This window comes from Pimephales promelas, chromosome 14 (genome assembly GCF_988280905.1).
Source record: "Pimephales promelas chromosome 14, fPimPro1.hap1.1, whole genome shotgun sequence".
NCBI lineage: Eukaryota > Metazoa > Chordata > Actinopteri > Cypriniformes > Leuciscidae > Pimephales > Pimephales promelas.
In genome coordinates this window covers 35,750,918-35,772,981 of record NC_142782.1, presented here as the reverse complement: position 1 = coordinate 35,772,981, position 22,064 = coordinate 35,750,918, and the positions used below count along the sequence as shown (strand labels likewise).

The window sequence follows — 22,064 nt, the reverse complement described above, 5'->3', positions numbered from 1 at the left end:
GTATTTATTAATTTATAATACATTTTATTTAGTTTAACTGTATTTTATTATTTCTTCATCGTAATTTACATACATCATTTGAAAGCTTACAATCTCTAGTTTCTATATTTGGTGATTGATTTTTTGATTTTGATTGATTTCATTTATCAATTTGCAACAAGAATATCTTCATACTCCTGAGGTGTGTTTAGACCTTTATTTTGAAATTGTGCTAAACATGAAAAATCATGAAAGAAGGGTAGAAACCCTTTCAAAAGATAGCCTCCATTCAATGATTTTAGAAAAAAGGTCTGAATGGTTCATATCAGTCAAAACGCATTTGGAAATGGAGGCGCCCTTATATGGGCCGTAATGGAGTCTAGTGGATGCGTTCGGTACTGCGCCCAAACTAAATCTTACTGAAAGCTCATTTTTTGAGGTCTCAACCTAAAATTTTAAACACAACCAATTCAGATTTTGTGCTTTGATTTTTTTGTGTGCATTTTTAGTTTCGCCCAGGTTTTGAAAATATATATTTTATATAAAATATTGCAAATTTTTTTATTTTGTATGCTCCCGCAGGTGTGGAGCATGTCGACCCAGACGCTCCTGCACAGCTTCGCCAGCGAACACGCCAGACAGTCGCTCTTCCGCAACCTCGGCACGGGCGTTATGCAGGTCGAGACGGCGCCGGCCAATCAGGTGTTCTCCTGCGGCGCCGACGGCACCATGAAGATGCGCGTTCTCCCCGACGCCACGAGCGCGTACGGCACCGCCAGGAACGACGTCAAGTTTATCATGTAGCACAATGACTTTCTTTGCACACGGTAAGCCAAGCAATACGAGAGAGAGACGCTGGCAGAACACACACACACACACACACACACACACACACACGTGTCATCATGAGGGACGTCTTCAAGCACACTGCTAATCTGACACGTGTATATCTCAGTCGAGCCTTAACTAGCCCAGCTGTTGTGATCGTGCTCTAGCTAACTGTAGTGATAAGTGTCCTTATATTTCTACGACCTCTCGTCTGGCGTCAGTGTGTGTGTGTGTGTGTGTGGAACATATGGAAGGTATTGTACATTACTCTGATCAGCAGTATTTCGAGTGTGTGAGTCTGTAGATCCGCATCATTCCAGTGTAATTAACGAATCCAGATCACAGCAGCTTTTATTTCAGATGTACATATGAGAAATATAAAGCGTATTTATAATCATCATCATCGCAGCTTCTGCAGACGTTTGTTTTTAGGAACGTTGTTCAGGGTTTATTTTTAGGCTTTTCTTTGACCTGCGGTCTTCCTCCTTTTACCCGATGAGGTCGTTCTCTCCCCGTGATCCTGCTTTCTGACCTTTAACCTCTCAAATGTGAATATATACGCAAATGAATTTAATTTTATAACGAGTATGAAGAGACCTGTAATATACATGACTGTAAAGAGGAAATAAATGACTCAATGCAGCCTGTGCCTCGGGGTTTATTAATGATTGGGTGTGATTAGAAGCGTCAGTGGTTAATGAGCGGCGCTCGTTAGCGTTAGCGCTGGCGATGATCTCAGAGTTTGGCGTAGTCCTTCAGGACGGCCTCCAGCTTCTGGCTCAACATGACGTTCCCTTTGACCTTCAGCTTCCCGGAGAAGAAGGCCTGTGGAGAAACAGTGTTGGAGGAACTCTACTTTAGGAGTGTGTGTGTGTGTGTGTGTGTGTGTGTGTGTGTGTGTGTGTGTGTGTGTGTGTGTGTGTGTGTGTGTGTGTGTGTGTGTGTGTGTGTGTGTGTGTCCAGTACCTTCTGTGGGTTCAGTTTCCCCGTCACCACGTCCATGAAGTCCTGATCCGCCACAGTGAAGGTCACGTCAGCTTGACCTCCGGTGACCCCTCGGGTCAGAGCGCCGTGACCCGTCTTCAGATCCAGCGCTGACAAAAACACACATTAAAATGTCTTTTCTTTATTTGAACACTTATTTTATTGACTTTTTACTTTTCAGTTTAATGTTAATTTATTATTCCTTGATTTTTATTCAATGTTTTTTTATTTGAACAATGTTTTAGTTTTAATCTTATTTTTTATTATTTAATTTATTTTTTTGTTTAAAGTTATAGCTAATACATTATTATTTTTATATATATATATATATATATAATCTTAATACATTATTTGTTAATTTTGATTTATTTAGTTCATTTATTTTTATTATTTATTTAAATCTTACTTTTTATTTCTTCCTTGTTTTAATTATTTTAATATTTTTATTTAGTTCATTATTTCTTTATTGTAATTCATTTTTATTTATTTTAATAAACTTATTCAATATATAACATGTCAATTTGTTTATTTAGTTTTAACTCTCTCTCACACACACACACACACACTCACTCCAGTGTCTGGCGCTCTCCCCGTCCTTCATGATCTCCCAGGCCAGAACTGCGTTGACCTTCTTCACCAGCTCCTGACCTTGACCTTTGACCCTGCGCTCAATCTCAGCAAACACCAGGTCGCTCTGCAGAACATTAGTCTGTGTGACAGAACATGAGCATCGTTTAGTTCTGTGAGTCTTTAACAGTGTGTGTGTGAGTCAGTGTGTGTGTGAGTCAGTGTGTGTGTGTGTACGTGCCTGTGGCGTCCCGCCGCTGACTGACGCCTCCACCGGTGCGTGTAAATCGATGTACGCTCCCGCCAGAACCACGGCTCCCGTCTCCTTGACCTGGAAAAGCAGCAGACATCAGAACCAGAGTTCAGCGGCACACAGGATTCTGGGATAGGAGCGTTTGCTCACCGTACACTGGATGTGGATCCTGTTCTCCTGCTTCCACATCTCCGTCTGCAGAGCCTGTCCTGGAAACACCGGCTTCACGAAACGCACCTGAACACACACACACACACACACACACATTAGAGTGATTTCTGAAGGGTCATGTGACACTGAAGACTGGAGTAATGATGCTGGAAATCACAGGAATAAATTACACTTTACTGTATATTCACATAGAGAACAGATGATTTACATTATAATAATATTTCACTGTTTTACTGTATTTATGATCAGATAAACGCAGCTTTGGTGAGCAGAAGAGACTCTTTCAGACACACTCAGTATCTCCCCGACCCCGAACTGTGGTGTGGTGTGTGTGTGTGTGTGTGTGTGTGATAAAGCGTCAGGTCTCGCTGCTTTACCTTGATGGACTTGAATCTGGAAACATCATTTCCGGCGTAGCGCTTGAGAACGTGGCGAGCGGCGAAACCGAAGGAACACAAGCCGTGGAGGATCGGCGTCTGGAAGCCTGCGGGTCGGTCAGCGGCGGGAGTGTGTGAGTCTCATATCATCATCATCATCATATCTCATGGTATTGGACTGCTCTAGATGTGTGTGTGTGTGTGTGTTTGCAGATGTGTGGACTGGAGCGCTACTGCATATTAATCTGGAATATCTTATTAATGCTGTACCTCCCAGAGCGGCGAAGCTGGGGTCGATGTGCAGCGGGTTCCAGTCTCCGCTCAGCCGGTACAGCGCCGCCTGCACACACACACACACACACACACACACACACTCGTTCAGTCACTGTGGATCGATTTCACCCATCCGTCCCTCACGCATTCTAAGCATGCGTCAAAACCGCCGCCATCTTGGAACAGGGGTCTTGTCATAGGAAGTTGCTAGGTAACGCTGCTATCTCTGCCTTTACGTCGAGTTCATTGATGGTGGCGGACTTTTGTGCAGCGTATGATGTTCACGGATGAAATCTGAACTAGGAAGAATGTTTAAAAAAAAAAAAATAAATTAAATTTTTTTTCTTTCTTTCTGGAATCAATGATAAACACATGTCTGACCGTTGGAACAAACCAAAAAAACAAGAAAAATCGCATTCATGATGATTTATGGTGATTTTATTTGCGTTAGACCTGTCTGATGCATTAAAGTGGAGGGGCTCCCCTGTTTCAAGATGGCGGCTCTATTGACGCATTCGTTCCAATGAACTGCCGTATCCAAGGTGACGTCTAGTGTATATGTCTATGACTCCAGATGGGCTTATATCTCTATATGGAGTAAATGAGCTGTTCCTCTGGGTCCTGAAGTCTCACACACACACACACACACACACACACACATGTAGACAGGAGAACATCAGTTATGTTTTTAGCATGAAAGCGTGAGTGATGCGGCGAGACGTCACCTGATCTCGAGACGTTTGCTCCACGATCACGGCGTCAGCGGGTCTATCCGGAAGAGGAGCCGTGACCTGAACCAACACACACACACACACACACACTGGGGAATCAATGCCTGTGTGTGACTGAGCGCAGCTTCAGTGTGTGTGTGTGTGTGTGTGTGTGTGTGTGACGTGATATTCACCACGGCCTTCTGGGACGTCCTCTTCCCACCGAACCCTCCAGCGCCGACCACGAACAACGAGAACTGATTATAACACACCAGCTCTCCACCACTGTACGTATGAACTGAAACACACACACACACACACACACAGGTCAAACACGGAATGATTTTTTTAAAGGCTTGAGCTTCAAAGGACGCTTTAAATTATTTTATTTTATAAAATAAAATCAGCCGATTTCCATTACAATAATATTTCACTGTTGTACTGTATTTTTGATCAGATAAACACAGCTTTAGTTTAGACTTTATTGCTGAACCCAAACATGTGTGTGTGTGTGTGTGTGTGTGTGTGTGTGTGTGTGTGTGTGTGTGATTCACACTGATGATGTTTCTCACCGTCGAGGAGAACGATCATCCCGGACCCTTTATCCAGAACATCTGCGACCACGGCCCGTGACGTCAGCGTCCCTGAGGAGACACACACCTTCAGCAACACATGAGGAGTGTGTGAGTGTGTGTGAGGAGAAGTGTGTGTGTGTGCTGATGATCACCTGATGTGGGCAGTGGTTTGAACACCTCCAGATATTGCTCTCCGTGCAGAAGCTGAAAGACACACACACTGATGACATCACTGAGGACACACACACTGATGTCATCACTGAGGACACACACTGATGACATCACTGAGGACACACACACTGATGACATCACTGAGGACACACACACTCAATCAAAAGTTCAATATGGCGTACCACAAGGCTCAGCACTGGGACCGTTGCTGTTCACTCTGCACACACACACACACACACTCACCCTGCTGAAGTCGATCTGGAGGCCCGGGACGCTGCCGAGTTGGGTCATGGCGCTCTGGGCCACGATCACGCTGAATGTGGGCAGACAGCAGAAGTCCTGGGACCCCTCGTACAGGAAGCGCAGGTGATCCGGCTCTCCGGTGGACATTCCCACTCCCAGCGCGTACAGGATACAGTTCATGTGTGTGTAGGAGAAGCTGATCTCTGGGAGAGTGTGTCCCACGGCCTCCGACTGCAAAACACCACAGCACATCTCACTGGACCTGATTGAGAGCACTCATTTTTCAGACTCAATAGCGCGGCCTTGTTTGTAAAAAAAAAAATTATTTTTTTGTTATCATTTGCCTGTTTATGCATACATGTTTACACAGGTGTGTATTTTTACTGAAAATTTTAACAATTTACTTTAAGAAAACTTTTAAAACTGCAATTCTAAATCTCAGAGCTGTTATGTGTGTGTGTGTGTGTGTTAACAGGCTTTCATTCTGTTGGCAAGGCTTCAAAATTACATTTTTTACGGTGTCGTTTTCTCAGATTTATAAAGTAAATTCTCCCTTGATTCCTGTTTTCTGAATTCCAATTGGATAAATAATGCAACTATAATTGTGTGTGTTGATGTTTCTCACAGGGTTAGTCGCTGCGGCTGCGGTCGGATTGGTTCCGATTCCTCGTCCAGAATCCACTTTGGACAGAACCTCCACCAGCGTCTGCAGAGACTCTTGAGGAACACACACACACACACACACACAGATGTTCATTACAGCTGAGAACACCGGGAGCAGTCCGACAGGTACGGTCACCTCTGTGACAGGCACATGCTGAGCGTTCTCAGCGTTTGATTGGCTAACAGCTGTAGCGTGTGTGTGTGTGTGTGTGTGTGTGTGTGTGTGTGTGTGTGTGTGTGGTTACCCTGAATGCTGGCGGGTTTAGTGGCGTCAGTAAAGTCACAGATCTCGTTCCAAGAGTCTCTCACAGCCTCCGGCGTCATGATCTCGTTCTTCTGACGCACCGTTCGACCCAGAGTCCTCTCCCAGCGCACTACACACACACACACACATCAGTACATGTGTGTGTGAGGACGAGTGATGATGTTAAGTCTAAACGGCTCTAAATATAGACGTATATATGAGCAGATTATGTAAAGGATCTGCATAAAGGCGTTAGCGTGAGTCACGGGTCGATCCGAGGATCTGAAGCTGATCTTCTCCCACAGAGATCAGGAGTTTCACAGCTCAACTTACATTTCCCGATCCAGCCCGCGCCGACCTGAAACACACACACACACACACACACACAGCTGAAGAGTTTCATGCAGAAACACCAAGAACACTAGAGATGATGGATAAACTTTTACATTTTCTAACATGTGTACAGTACGCAGATTGATCATGTGACGCACACCTCGAACAGGCCCCCGTTCTCCCGACACGACTCGTGACTCAACCAGAGCACCAGCGGCGCCACGTACTCCGCCTTCAGCGACTCCAGCAGATCTGAAGGAGCAGAGCGGTCAGTGCGCTCCACACACACACACACACACACACACACACACACACACACGATCATGACATCACTCTCACCTGATGACATCACTCACACTCACTCTCACCCGATGACATCACTCACACCTCACTCTCACCTGATGACATCACTCACACTCACTCTCACCTGATGACATCACTCACACTCACTCTCACCTGATGACATCACTCACACCTCACTCTCACCTGATGACATCACTCACACTCACTCTCACCCGATGACATCACTCACACCTCACTCTCACCTGATGACATCACTCACACCGGATGACATCACTCACACCTCACTCACACCTGATGACATCACTCACACCTCACTCACACCTGATGACGTCACTCTCACCTGATGACATCACTCAAACCTCACTCTCACCTGATGACGTCACTCTCACCTGATGACATCACTCAAACCTGATGACATCACTCACACCTCACTCACACCTGATGACGTCACTCTCACCTGATGACATCACTCAAACCTCACTCTCACCTGATGACGTCACTCTCACCTGATGACATCACTCACACCTCACTCTTACCTAATGACGTCACTCAAACCTCACTCACACCTGATGACATCACTCACACCTCACTCTTACCTAATGACGTCACTCACACCTCACTCACACCTGATGATGTCACTCTCACCCGATGACATCACTCTTGCGAAGGGCTGCACAATTAATCTCATTTCTAAACACGATTACGAATGCCACAATCACGTAATCATTCAAAGCCACGATTACAAAAAAAGGTCCACTTCCATTATTCTGCGAGTGTTTAGAGTTGCGGTGCTCATACCAACATTGAATTAATAGTTTGGGACTGACATTGAATAGCTTTACATCATAGACCTACTGTTTATTTATCAGAATTAGTTATGTTAAAATATTATTCGTATGTTAAAAAAGGTGGACAATACTTCAAAGTGACAAACATCATTCAAAGTGAATTGTGATCATCATAATTGCAATTTCGCGGGAATAATCGATATTCTGATGATTGTGCAGCCCTGCGCTCACGTGATGACGTCACTCTCGCGTGATTGGCTCAGCACCTGGAGGCATGACAGTCTCGGTGAGCCGGGATCCCGCGGTCGGCGCCACCGTGTTGCAGTGGACGTTGTACTTCTGGCCTTCGATGGCCAGTGTGTTGGACAGACCCAGCAGACCCAGCTTCGCCGCGCTGTAGTTCGCCTGCCCGAAGTTCCCGTAGATTCCCGCCGCGGACGACGTCATGATGATCCTGCGCACAGACGCCAGGAAAACATCACATGTTCAGGTGTGTGTCCAACACTGGCGTAGTGTCCGTGACGTCACCTTCCGCTCTCTCGAATCCAAATCATACTGTATGGTCAGTGTGCATCATGTGCTGGTGACTAGCTGAGGTGATGCTAACAGCGGCAATACACCTGTCACTCTAGTGTTAGTGTTAGGGTTAGTTATGCACAACTTTAAGGCTTAATATAATTTAAACGTGTTGATTCAGAAGAGAGACGGGAAGGTTGAACACTGCGGGTCTCCGTACCTCCCGAACTTCTGGTTCTTCATGTGGTTCCAGGCGGCTCTCGTGACGAGGAACGAGCCTCTCAGATGCACACGGTGAATCAGGTCTGAAACACACGCTTCAGTCAGCTTCATCACAACCACAAACAATTCCAACACACTAAACACAGACACATCAGCTCAACTCAACTCGTTAAAGTCCCGCTGTAGCCAATCAGCTTATCTCGGATCAGCAAAATGACATATTTAAATGTTTTTTTCCATTATTCCTTAAAATATCTTGAATGTAACTCGACACCCTCGCCTCATTTAGTATGTGCGGTTAGATCCACTAGTTGTCGATCACACGTTGATCTGATTGGTTACAAGGTGGTTTGTGACGTCAGAAACACCAAAGTGTGTTTTTGAGACTGTCTTTGGTTCACTGCAGTTTTAAGGAGGAAATACTCAGCAATGCTGTCCACTTATCAACGCACACACGGTTAAAGCGGATTAAACACACCACACACACACATTAAACGCTGGATTTACACCACAGGGGGACTTTAACTAATTGACGTATTTTGCAACATTGATTCAAGATTCACACTGACTCTGATTCCTCATTATCTGATGAAGTTTGCTCATTGGTTTAGTTCATTACTGTGAAGCTGCTTTGAGTCGAGACTGGATGTTTGTCACGTACCCCAGTCCGTGTCGCTGGTCCGAGCGAACGATCGGTCCCGCAGGATCCTTCAGAAACAGCAGAGGAGATTTACAACTCACGCCGCTCGCTCTCAGACAGTCAGAGATCAGAGTCATCCACTTACCCGGCGTTATTCACCACGACATCTGCAAAACAACACACACACACACACACATCAGCGCATCTACTCTGAAATCTGCTCCTTCAACATGAGCGTTTCACTGAGACGAGGGGATTCGTCTTCTCCACAGGGAAACTTATAAACCTACGGAGGCGTATTGCATTCACTTGAAGAAAAAAAATCTACTCTGTTTTTCTGTCTAACGAGTTAATTTTTCATGAGAAAAATTTTTTTGCTCTGTTTTTCTGAATTAATGAGTTAATTTTTAATGGAATTTTTTTTGCTCTGTTTTTCTGAATTAATGAGTTAATTCAGAAAAACAGCAAAAATAAATTTTCTCATGAAAAATTAACTCATTAATTCAGAAAAACAGAGCAAAAAAAAATTCCATTAAAAATTAACTCATTAATTCAGAAAAACAGAGCAAGAATTTTTTTCTCATGAAAAATTAACTCGTTAATTCAGAAAAACAGAGCAAATTTTTTTCTCATGAAAAATTAACTCATTAATTCAGAAAAACAGAGCAAAATTTTTTTTCTCATGAAAAATTAACTCATTAATTCAGAAAAACAGAGCAAATTTTTTTCTCATGAAAAATTAACTCGTTAATTCAGAAAAACAGAGCAAAAACTTTTTTTTTCTCATGAAAAATTAACTCATTAATTCAAAAAAACAGAGCAAAATTTTTTTCTCATGAAAAATTAACTCATTAATTCAGAAAAACAGAGCAAAAACTTTTTTTTTTCTCATGAAAAATTAACTCGTTAATTCAGAAAAACAGAGTAGATTTTTTTTCTTCAAGTGAATGCAATACGCCTCCGTATAAACCTTTACCTAAAGGTTGTTAATCAGCGTAATATGAAGCCGTCTGTTCGCTTTATTTCAACTAGTTTTTATAATAATCATGTTTAACAGCTGAATTAACCGTACCCATGATTCTGTACAGAATTCAACCAATCAGAGTCGCTACGAGCTCTTTAGCTCCGCCCACTTCCACTGAGGATGACGTATGAACGGTTTTATTTCTCCATCGTTTTATTATTTGATGATGTCATTGGTAATGAATGCTAGATGTGTTTGATTTTAAACAGTGTTGAGATTCTCCTCGTAGCCGGTTGGTTTGTTTCATGGATTGTGATGCTTTAAACAAAACTTTTTTTTCTCTTTTAAATCCCTATAGGTCAGGAGAAATGAATGGACAAATACCTCGGGAACCAGCGCTGTGAAACTCTATAGATTATGAATAATAAACTCGGTCACCTATTCGTCCGAACGCATCCAGCGCCGTCTGTATGAGCTTCTCTCCGTCCTCCACTGAATCTGTGAGGTGAGGAGACAGGATCAGGATCTACATCAGGAGTCAGGACAGGTGAGATTGATTGACAGGTGAGTCGTTAGTTACCGTAGTTGGCCACGGCTTTCCCTCCGTTAGCTCTGATCTCCTCCACAACTCGATCCGCAGCCGCAGAACTCCGGCCTCCTCCTTTAATATCTCCTCCCAGATCATTGACTGTGGGAAAGAGGACAGAAAACACAGCTCTAGGAAACGAATCATAAGCATCGACTCATTTGAACTGAATCGTTTAGAGATCCGATCACCGATGACAGCGGCTCCTCTCTTCCCGAACGCCAGCGCATATTCCCTCCCCAGACCTGCACAAAAACACACAGGATGATGAACATGATTTATGAATATCAGCATGAGGGCATCAGTCACTCAGTCTTATCGGCTGTTTGCACTTTGATCGACTCAGAACCGCTGATTCACTGCCAAACAACACGCTTCAGCGTTTATAAAAGCCTTTAAACTCAATTTAATACCCACAATAATGCATGTTCATAAATATTGCACATTTATATTCACGTACCAGCAGTAACTTTCACTATAAAATAAGGATTATAAAACAGAATTATTATACTCTGTTTCCTGCTGTAAACCCTCTCGGGAAGCGTTTGTCTGATGCATTTACTCATTATATTTCTGCACTAATAACGGCATCTCTCTGTTAGTGAACTTTGCATTAACATACTTGCATGTATTTGCAGAAACGCGTGAGTTTATGAAGCTAAAACTGACCTCCGCCGGCACCCGTCACCAGCACCACTCGACCGTCGAAAGACAAAGGCACAGGCATGTTTAGATGATATTTTTGTTTATGATGATGATGATGTTTCTCGGGAGCGATCAGTGTGAAAGTCTTCGGATCTGCTGTGAAACACTCCGCCGTGACTTTTGCCCTACTTCCGGAGCGCTGACGTCACCCAATAACAGCCAACCAGGTGCTCGCGTGTTCACTCCACCAAACAGCGGCACGTGACACTCATTTGTCCGCGCTGTTTATTGTGATTAATATTCGAATATATAACAGAGAATGTCTCTGTATATAATCATAATAAAAAAATATTAATAAAAAACTTTAATAGCATCCTAATGGTTAAAATAACTGGTACGAAATGTTCTGCTCTGCTTGCTGTGAGGAATATTTGCATATATTTGAATATATTATTATGTTGGCTTGAGCTACTATTCAAAGTCCACATGAAATCAAAAGGGACGTTTTTTGGCTTTTAGTATGACTGTCAGCTTTATTGTTATCTATAAGCTAGTGTGGTCCAAAACAATGACAAAACTCACTTTAGTAGATAAGCGTTCAAAAGTCACAATCTCTCACTTCTGCAAATATGGATCAGGGATTTCGATTTTTCTTTTTTTTTCCACTCTGCAGTCTGCACTGTCCAATCAAATGCTCTCTAGAATCTGAAGCTCCGCCCCCTACATTATAAACTTGAAAATGCTGAAATTGGTCACTTGTTCACACATAGCGAATTATTCAAAAAATGTAAATATGCTTCCATAGATACAGTCGGTTGGTCTGGGAACGCCCCCGGGAACGCCCCGTCACGTGGTGTGAATTTAGCCCGTGGGGGAAATCATTGCCTTGGCGCTCATTGAAATACATGGGACAATCATGCCGAAGGGTTGCGGTGTCGTTTTCTGTACCACCAATAAACTAACAAATTACAAATTGAAGTTCTACAGCCTTTCTTACATACATGCAGAACCGGATAGGAGGACAAAATGGCAAAATTAATCATATCTTATTAGATTACTGTGTGAGTAGAGGTCCCTGTGTGATATAGTAGTAGATGTTTAACTCGTATTAGGCAGTGGGCCAGATTTGTCTGACGTTACGTCCCTTACGAAAAAGAACTATAGTAATCCTATGGCTATTAGTATTCTATAGTAGTGTATAATACTTCTGTGATGTTCATTAATACCTATACTTCTAGGCTATGTCCCAAAATACTATAGTATTCCTATAGGATTAACGTTACTATAATAGTTTGTCCTAAAATACTACAAGATTCCTTTAGTTGTTTTTCATAAGGGATGTTATTAGCGTTATCAGCTGAAGGTTATCAGACTGCAGTCTGTGAGAATTCGGATAACTGTCAGCAAAGTCCCTCTGCAACTTCGTAGCGACTACTTTGATCACCGTTTTACAAAAGGATTAATAGTTTGGAGTGAAGCATACGTACAATTGGTAAGTGACATGGTTTTATGGACTTATAGTAACTTATACGCAAGTTGATTGAGTTACAGGCTTGTGTTGCCGGTAGCTTCCGCGATGTCTTACCTGAAGATTCAACCAGATATAATAGTCTGGAAACGACACCTCCGGCCATTTGGTTGGGTCATTGGCCCAGTTTTTAATTAAATAAGGGCAATCATAACCTATTACAGTTAAATTTGCAATGTATCGTTGCCGGTCGGCAGGCATAAATGACTCGCAATATGACATTTTTGTCATTCAAATACATAGGATGGTCGCGCTGCTTTCCCCCACGCCGACCACGCCCCCCAACTATGACGCGTTGCCGACTGTATCTATTGGGGCGAATGAAGTCTGTTTCACGGTAGAGGTTACGAGGAAACTGCGGCTTCACCGAGATCAATGGCTCTGATGATGTGTCTTCTGGTTTCAGTGGAAATTACTTTCATTGAGGGGTCAAAACTTTAGAATAATAAGACTTATACAGCATTTAAGCTACCAATGTTCTTTAGCTGACTATCCTAAAGAACAACATGCTGCTAAAACTTTAAAAATTTATAATATGCTAATTCATGCTATCAACATGTTGGCAACATGCTAATCTTATTAGCAACATGTTAACAATATGTAAATCATGTCAACGCCATCTTAAACATGCTTGCAACATGCTACAATGTTAACAATGCGTTAAACCTTTTAGCAAACATGTTAAAACATGCTAGTAACATTTTTAAAATTTCAGACCTGGATTTGTCAAACCAACATCAAGGTTATTAAATAAATATTTAGATCTTCATTTTGTTCATTTTATTACTTCATTGTATTTCAAGAAGCCGAACCGTACCGTACCACCTTTTGGGTACCCTTCCGTTGGGGTACCTAGCACAGTGAAAGGGTACTAAAAGGTGGAGCTAGACTCACTGCAGAACGCTGATTGGTGGACAGAGTATCGGCACTCGCGCGTGCTACTGTTATTGTGTCACGAAATGTAGTTTTAAGAGTTTTTCAGGCGAGAAAGTAGTTTTTTAAAGATCAAATCTGTGGTTTATTTGTAGATTTATGATAATTTGACTGAGATCCATTCCAATCGATCACCGGACGCTCGCGCTCGTGTCCCCCGCCTGGAACAGCCTTTCCTCGGCTAGTCGTTCTGATGTTTGCCGCTGACTCGGACGTCTCTGTAGTGGTTAAACATGAGATATAGTTCGTCTTGTATAAACCTGTGAAACAGGTGATCTTTGGTCTCGTGAATCTATAATTCGTTCCCTGGCCAATAGTTTTGGCAGAAGGCTACGTGAAGTTTCATATCTTTGAGCGCTGAATTTTGACTGACTGAATTGTTTCTTGATGTTATTTAAGCTTTACTGTTTATCTTTTTGTACCTTTTATGGCTATTATTGATAAAACTGAAAATCAACAAAAAGAGATCGTTTTGTCATTTTTTTTTATTGTATTAGCCTACGAGATCATCTGTAATGTTGTTTATTGCAACATTCGTGCCAATGGGATATGCAATACATTACATTACATATTGCCTGGAATATGTTTAATATTTTTAAATTTAAACGAAAAGAGGCAGAGTTGTTTTATATTTATTTTTTTTATAAATATAGTCTAACGTTACATAGGCTACTACATGTAGTGATAATCAATAGGATATGCGTTGCCTGAACCACATTTGTGTGCTTTAGAATGTTTACAAAGTATTGAAATGAAATCGAAAAGTAGCAGAGTGGTGTTTTATAACATATTTCGTTTTATTGTTGCCTAAAATGAACATAGAGTAACAGAGATAACCAGAGCGAGCAGAGTGCCGTGTTCAAGAACGCGCTGTTCCATTAACAGCATTACTGGACTCGCGTCCTCGGGATCATCTCCTGAGTCGGACTTTGCGTTGGCTTCTTGGAAACGCCTAATGCCAGCCCAGCGCTTGTTTCTAGTGACAAACATGCCGAGAAGCAAGAACAAGATCTGCTGTCTGTCATCCATTATTGTTTACTATGTCGCTTTCTTCGCACTTTCGCAGCATACCACGCCTATCAAGTAAGGGTACTGTTGGCGGTGGAAACGCAGTCATGGTGTACCCGACCCGACCCGACCCGTACCGTACCGTACCCCTCAGTGGAATAAACAGGTGCACCTCTTTCATCTGTCAGAGAATACCGACTTAATGTGTGATTAATAAATAAATACATAAAAATTATATAAATAATAAAAATTAATAATTAATAAATAATTAATAAAATTAATAAATAAAATTGTTTTCCTGTCTCTTAAACACGAATTAATAAGGCGTTAATTAATCCATTGTGAGCTGCTGCAATGTACATGTCAGATGAGCACTGAATCATAACAGATCATATCTAATATCCACTCTGTATTATTCAGGATTCATGAGGTTGGTGGTTTCCGTCAGTGTTTGTGTGCGGACTGCGCATGCGCGTGTTCACCGGGACGAGCTGCTCGAGATTCTTCTGCATCTCTGTAAGAAAACATGCGAACATTAACATGTGTGATCGCCATGAGAGGACTGGCTGCACAGCACAGGTTCGGGTGACCGGGTCCGGGTCCGGTTCGGGTTCCGAGGATGTCCGGGAGCGCGGACGCGGACGGAGGCGTCAATAAAGTTCGAGTCAAACGACAGATCAGGGGCATCGTGAAGGATCTGGAGAACATCTTAGGAGACCTGAAGGATGTGGCGAAGGAGCTCAAAGAGGTGCGTGACACTGCGATGATGATGATGAAGAGGACGAAGATGAGATGTGTGATGATGCTCGTGTCCGTCGAGGCCTTTTGTAAACATGACATTTACTCGACACGGGTTCACTCGTGTGAGTCAGAATCAAAGAATCGATTCGCGTGCTGTTCGTCTCACTGACAGCTGTCATTCACTCGTCTACGGTTGTTGTTGTTTTTCGTTATTCATGAGTGAACTGGGTCTGACAGACTTTAACAAGCATTAGTTACTCAGTCAGCTTCACAAGAGGAGCATTGGGGAAATCAGATGCTCTTTATCCAACTATATCGCGTTTCACTAGAGCACTGGATGCAGATAGCATATACTTTATATCGCTGTGCGTACATATAGATTTGCTATATATATATATATATATACAAATATGTGTTGTCTTTGTGTTGTATTCTAATTAATTAACCAATCATCATTAATACCAGACGTGGATGTTTTTACACTGAGAAAGAACAGTCGTGTTACTGTGAAGCTGCTTTGATGAAATCTATATTGTGAAAAGCGCTATATAAATATACTTGACTTGACAATATATATATATTTACATGTGTGTATACACACACACACACACACACACACACACACACACACACATACTTCCGACACATACAGATGTGATTATGAAGAGTTCAGATGCAAAAGCCTCTAAATGCCATTTGAAATTTTGTTCTAGAATGACCATTTTTATCAAGCTTGTGTATTTAAGTTCAGTAATTTCACTTAAATGACAATTAATAGGTAATCTTCATTGCCATTTAAGTGAAATTACTGAACTTAAATATACAAGCTTGATAAAAATGATCATTTTAGAAGAAAATTTCAAATGGCACTAACCCTAACTCTTCATATATCGTATACAGTGAATACACATACACATAAACAGCTTTATGTGAGTGCTGAATGTACATGGATAAAGTTAAACATAATTACAGTACATGTAGACTTGAGTTATTGTTGGTATATATTGATATTTGTGTAGAATTGGAGAATAGTGTCGAATTAGCACAGAGTCTGAAATGTTTGGATCGTGATGTCTACTGTATTTGTGGAAACACACACACATTAATTCTTCAGTACTGTACTATAAATGTGTTATGGCAGCACTGGAGTCGTTCATGTTCTCGCTTTGGATGAAATGAAAGGAAAACACTTGCAGCTTCATGTCCTTTAGCTGAACATAAGAGGTCATGAGACACTAACATTCACCTGGAGACGGTCAGACAGAAAGAAACTGATTTCATTCATTCATTGTTGCTGTTATATAAGGAAACATGTCACTTTCACAACACTCTTTTAAATAGGCTAAACAATAACGTAATCACATTAGCACAGTTCAGATCGTCATCAGTTTGGAGCAGTAAATGAAGAGTTCAGTGTGGAGTTCCTCAAGGCTCAGCGTTAGGACCTTTGCTCTTCACCTATATCGCCAGTTTCTTTTGCAAGTTTACCAAATTCAAGGTTATTTTTGCCAGAAGTGGGTCACTCATAGCCAGTCTATATCGGGTCTACAGTTAATGGTCGTTGCTGAGATGGGTCGTTGACGTCTGACTCGTGTTCCTCAGGTGGTTCAGGAGATCGACTGCCTGACGTCGGATCTGCATCTGGAAGAGGAGCTGACGGACAGTTCGAAGACCGACACGCTGAACAGCAGCTCCAGCAGCACCACCGCCTCCAGCGTCAAGATCTACCCCGAGGAGACGGTGCCGGTGTCCCCCGCTGTCCTGGCGGCCCTGAAGAGACCCGGTCTGGCGGCCCGGTCCACGGCTAACGGGACGCTGATGAGGAACGGAGTCGCTAGCAGAGAGAAGCCTCCCGCGAGCCGCTGTCCTCAGACCACGAGGGAACGGGTCCGCTTCAGCGAGAAGGTCCAGTATCACGGGTACTGCCCGGACTGTGATCTGCAGTACGACATGAACAGCACGGATCTGCACTTACACGCGGAACTGATGGACCCCGCGCCGAGTCCCGTCCATCAGAACCGCGCGTTCCCCTCGCAGAAACCACAGAAGACCATCTTACGCAAGTCCACCAGCACCACCGTTTGACGCAGACCGAGTCCAGAACAACTGAGTTTGCACTTTTCTTCATGGTTTTCTTTTGTTTGGAGAGCAGCGGACGGAGAGACGAGAGAAACACACATCTCCAACGGTAAGAGCTTTCAGAATCTCATGCAAACACCATTTATCGAAGGGATAGTTCACCCACAAATAAAATTAGCCCATGATTTATGATCGAAATCATAAATCATATATTTTTAAAAAACATTTAAAAAGTACATTCTCATAATGTTTGAAGAATGATAAAATGGAATGAATTCAACTCTATTTATACAGCGCTGTTGTGTGTCAGAGCAGCTTTAAGAGTGTGTGTGTGTGTGTGTGTGTCTGGAAGAGAATATCGTCACAGTCCAGCTGAAGTCAGTTCAGTGATGTTCATTTCTGTTGTAATTAAGTTATTATTTTAGTTCATATATATATATATGTATATATTCAGCCGCTCTGGAGTAAACCGTGATGTCATCGTCCAGCTCAGTTCAGTTGTGGTATAATAGTGTCAGTGCAGGAGATCAATAATACTGATGAATATTAAATGTCCATAACTAAACAGACAGTCTCAGTGACAGAATGGAGAAAAACAGTGTATGATTATGATTGTGATGATGATTCAGGAGCATTACAGGTCAGAAGTCAGATTGGTTTGGAGCAATAAGAATATTGATGATGATGATGATGATGTCACTAAAACATTCTCATTATTGAGACGATGTGCTAGTGGATCTTACAGTGTCTTTCCTCCTCCTCCTCCTCCTCCTCCTCTTCCTCTTGTTCTCCAGGCTTGATGTGTTGAGTTCAGCAGATGTGATTCTCTTGTTTCCCCCAGGCGTGTCGTACGCTGATCATCTTCACTTCATTGCGTGGCGTTCAGCGAGCGCTGGGTTTCTGACAGAAGCGAGCCGGAGGACAGAGCGTCGGAGGAAGAGGACTCAGATGAGAACACTCCCTCTCCTCAGAGCCGCTCCGAGAGCCTTTAACAAGAGCCGTGAGACTGATGGAGCCATGCTAGTCCAGAAAACCAAAGGAGTGTGTGTGTGTGATGTCCAGCCGGATCGGAGTGTGTAACGCGGACTGGAGTGTGTGTGTGTGTGTGTGTGTGTGTGTGTGTGATGTCCAGTCGGATCGGAGTGTGTAACGCGGACTGGAGTGTGTGTGTGTGTGTGTGTGTGTGAGATGTCCAGCCGGATCGGAGTGTGTCACGCGGCTCACGATACAGTTAAACGCTGCCATTAGAACATCACAACTGAGGTTTCAGTTCGTAAAGACCTTATTTGTGTTTTTGTAAAGAAAACCTTCAAATATAAAAAGCATATTTTTGATATTTTATAAAATGATTTTAAAGATGTCACACAGTATATGATGGAAAATGTATTTATGTACCAAATAAAAACATGAAGCGATCTGCATCTGAATGTGTGTTTATTAAGGGTCCCGTATTATGCAACTTTTCACAAGATGTAAAATAAGTCTCTGATGTCCCCAGAATGTGTGTGTGAAGTTTCAGCTCTAAATGCCCAACAGATAATTTTTTACAGCATGTTTAAATTGTCATTTTTTGGGGCTCAGAAAAACACGCTGTGTGAGTGTGTGCCCTTTAAATGCAAATGAGCTGCTGCTGCCGGCACAGGGGGCGGAGCTTCACGAGCTCGCGCTCAATGACGATAATATCAGAAACTCTCAGTAACGGTGTTCATTTCCAGTCGGACAATAATGTCTACAGAGTCTGTATAGAGATGGAACAGGTATAGTTTACTAGTTCAATTACGTTTATTATATCTTATTTGTCATCTGCTTGTATGTATCCATTATTTATTAAAGTCCCCGTGAACCGGAAGTTGCAAACGATTTTTCTCCAGTGCTGTGACGTATTTCCAAGTGAAACGGAATATTGAACAGAGGGCAGGGTTTTACTCTAGCGCTCCTTCCTCTCCATCTCTCGCTCACAGCAAACTAACGGTTTGAGGGGAGTGGTTAAGCGTTTCCCCACCCAAACTGTGAAACCTACGTCATCAACCGTTCCAGACCGGAAGTAACTTTTCAGATTTTGATTAAAGATTACCAAGGTAAAACATTTTTTTAATATATATTTACTTGCACGGATTAATTGTTCACCACAAGACTAGTAATATGCGCTAACAAAGTAAATAGGTTCAATTTTGATTTCACGGGGACTTTAATAGCCTACAAGCCTGCTGTTTCGGACCAGGTCCGAATGATGATCAAACATATACTGGTGAGTTTAATAAAGTTTATTCTACATCACACACAAAAGATGAACCGTCAGTTTTACTTCAGAAAATCAGCGTAAGAGCTGAGTAAACACAGTAAGTTATGTTGAGGGAGTTGAGGGAGCGTTCCTGTGAGCGGAAGCTAGTCAAGAAACTGTTCTACTGACGTCATTAAAGAAGGAAGTAGAGGGATGTAGTCCAAACGGGCCGTTCGATGTAGGCTACTTCTGTTCAATAAAATATCTCGCTTGGCATTGAACTTTGAGCTTTATAATTTTACAGATATTAATTATGTATACTCTAACAACAACATTACACACTAAATAAAGTTTGAAACATGGGATCACGAGGAACGGGACCTTCCCAGCTGAGTGTGTTTAAAGTGTTAAAGCCGAGTGTGTTTGAATGATTCCTCAAATCATGTGTTGTGATGAGAGTTAGTGATCATAAAATCAGAAACACGCAGAAAATGTGTGTGTGTGTGTGATTGACCACGCTTCTCTGTTCACAGGTCATGATCTCGTAAGTTCTCGTCTCGCATCAGGATTCCAGCGGTCAGAGAATCTTCATGATCATAGTCATCATCACACACTCGGGACAAACACAGGTTTGGCTTCGGCTCATGAAACACAAGACAGAATCAACATGTGGAGTACAAACATCAGGACACACTACAGTGAGTGAACAGAACCGGTGTTCTGTCGATTTTTGCTGCCTTGTCGAAAAATGCTACCGTAGCGCGAATTGATCACAGAATGCCGATTAAAGTCGTATGAAATACAATTCTAATACAATTCTAAGTTATGAGTAGCTACTGTATACTGTAGACTACTGTTTTTATTTTTAAAACGGTGTGAAAAGTAAAAATTATCATAAAATATTCATGTTTGACTTGTCAAAGTACACCTTTTCTTATAGTAACTGAAACTTTCAGTTATTCCTTTTCAGCTGGCTGACCGTACACATATTCATATGGTAGTAAGGATTTTTAAAGGGAAATTATACATTATAACAGGAAAATGTACCTTTTGTAAAAAAAAAAAAAAAAAACTGTGAGTCTGCACATGCGCATAACCGATAAGTAGGAAATCTCGATGGGTAGCATGAATTGTCAGAACACCGGCACAGGAACTACACACACACACTCTCACACAAACACAAACAGTCTCTCACACACTTGCTCACGCGCACCGCACACACACACACACACACACTCTCTCTTACACTCAAACCCACTCTCTGTCTCTCACACACACACACACACACACACACACACACACACACACACACACACACACACACTGTTATGGTTTAAGAGAAGTCGCTCACACACACTCTCTCTTACACTCAAACCCACTCTCTGTCTCTCACACACACACACACACACACACACACACACACACACTGTTATGGTTTAAGAGAAGTCGCTCACACACACTCTCTGCCACGTCTCAGGAGAGCAGTAAAGTGAACCCGCTGAGATCTCACAAACCGAGACGATGTTTACAGCTTCAACAAACACAACAGCCCACATGTGTGTGTGATGCTGTTAGTCAAAGATTTATTGAATATTCCATCATCATCATCATCATCATCATCATCTCCTCTCCTTTATTTATACAGTGCTATTACAGTAAAAAATAGTAATACATGTAAAATAGTTATTAATTTAGTTTATTTATATATATATATATTCAGCCACTCTGGAGTAAACCGTGATGTCATCGTCCAGCTCAGTTCAGTTCTGGTATAATAGTGTCAGTGCAGGAGATCAATAATACTGATGAATATTGAATGAAATGATAAATTGAATGTCCCCAACTGAGCAAGCGGAGGTGGAGAAGGCGACACATGCAGGATCTGCACTTTGATCAGGATCTCTTGATAAATCATTATTATAATATACTAAGTCATATTTATAAGCTCAAGTCAAAATTGACATACTAAGTCATAATTATGATGTGTCAAAATTAGATAAAAAGTAGAAATTATGACAAAAAAGTCACAATAATTAGCTTGAAACTGGCACAGTAAATCATAAATTATGACACACTGAGTTGTAGTTATGAAATAGAAAGTAGAATTGTGAATTTCTATGTCAGTCTTTTTATGTCATATTTTTGACTTTTTGTCATAAATCATGCTTTTGTAAATTGTGATGTGGCTATTTTGTGCTTGGTTTTGCCATCACCAGCTTCAGTGTGTGTGTGTGTGTGTGTGTGTGTGTGTGAGGAGAAAGTGTCTGGTGTTTTACAGTGCGGTGAGGTTGCGATGTTTTTAATATGTCCTGTGTGTTACTAGAAGCTGGTGTCCCTGCGGAGCAACATCTCGTTATGATGCGGATTAAAGTCGTTAGAGCGACGGCTCACATCTGCATCTCGTTGAGATCCAAACCTGAAGGTCTTTATAAGCGCCGGGCTTTGATCTTTACACCCGTTTAAAAGTGTCTCGTTCAGGAGATTCCCGATTCCCTGAGCTGCTGAAAAGATTGAGTGTG

General features: G+C 42.1%; 3 protein-coding genes across 9 annotated transcripts in view; 2 read left to right on the top strand and 1 right to left on the bottom strand.

Annotated features, from left to right (window-relative positions):
* The window catches only part of dmxl1 (Dmx like 1), a 45,423-nt gene extending 43,973 nt beyond the window's left edge, over nucleotides 1-1,450 (top strand). For all 5 annotated transcript variants that reach the window (XM_039666204.2, XM_039666205.2, XM_039666206.2 and 2 more), the window contains one exon: nucleotides 562-1,450. In XM_039666204.2, the coding sequence (XP_039522138.2) occupies nucleotides 562-783 (222 nt within the window). In that variant the 3' untranslated portion in view covers nucleotides 784-1,450. The remainder of the gene's footprint in view (nucleotides 1-561) is intronic.
* Nucleotides 1,450-11,241, bottom strand: hsd17b4 (hydroxysteroid (17-beta) dehydrogenase 4). Its single transcript, XM_039666214.2, has 24 exons — nucleotides 11,060-11,241; nucleotides 10,582-10,635; nucleotides 10,385-10,492; nucleotides 10,243-10,302; nucleotides 8,986-9,007; nucleotides 8,862-8,908; nucleotides 8,199-8,283; nucleotides 7,729-7,916; nucleotides 6,532-6,623; nucleotides 6,372-6,396; nucleotides 6,040-6,168; nucleotides 5,757-5,848; nucleotides 5,132-5,362; nucleotides 4,870-4,921; nucleotides 4,715-4,786; nucleotides 4,337-4,440; nucleotides 4,158-4,223; nucleotides 3,430-3,499; nucleotides 3,160-3,266; nucleotides 2,762-2,848; nucleotides 2,600-2,689; nucleotides 2,362-2,500; nucleotides 1,774-1,901; nucleotides 1,450-1,632 (listed from the first exon to the last, which is right to left on the bottom strand). Exons 1-24 carry the CDS (start codon nucleotides 11,115-11,117, stop codon nucleotides 1,543-1,545), a joined length of 2,196 nt encoding a protein of 731 aa, XP_039522148.2. The 5' UTR covers nucleotides 11,118-11,241; the 3' UTR covers nucleotides 1,450-1,542.
* Nucleotides 10,263-18,745, top strand: prr16 (proline rich 16). Of its 3 annotated transcripts, none has more exons than XM_089119946.1 (5): nucleotides 10,263-10,351; nucleotides 14,563-14,670; nucleotides 14,925-15,252; nucleotides 16,848-17,433; nucleotides 18,166-18,745. In XM_089119946.1, the coding sequence occupies exons 3-4, from the start codon at nucleotides 15,124-15,126 to the stop codon at nucleotides 17,328-17,330; spliced, it is 612 nt and encodes a 203-aa protein (XP_088976072.1). In that variant the 5' UTR covers nucleotides 10,263-10,351; nucleotides 14,563-14,670; nucleotides 14,925-15,123; the 3' UTR covers nucleotides 17,331-17,433; nucleotides 18,166-18,745. The 3 variants fall into 3 exon arrangements, with proteins under 3 accessions (XP_088976072.1, XP_088976073.1, XP_039522157.2); XM_089119947.1 differs by having other exon boundaries at nucleotides 18,119-18,745; XM_039666223.2 differs by lacking the exon at nucleotides 10,263-10,351 and having other exon boundaries at nucleotides 14,332-14,670.
* The last annotated feature ends 3,319 nt before the right edge of the window (nucleotides 18,746-22,064 follow it).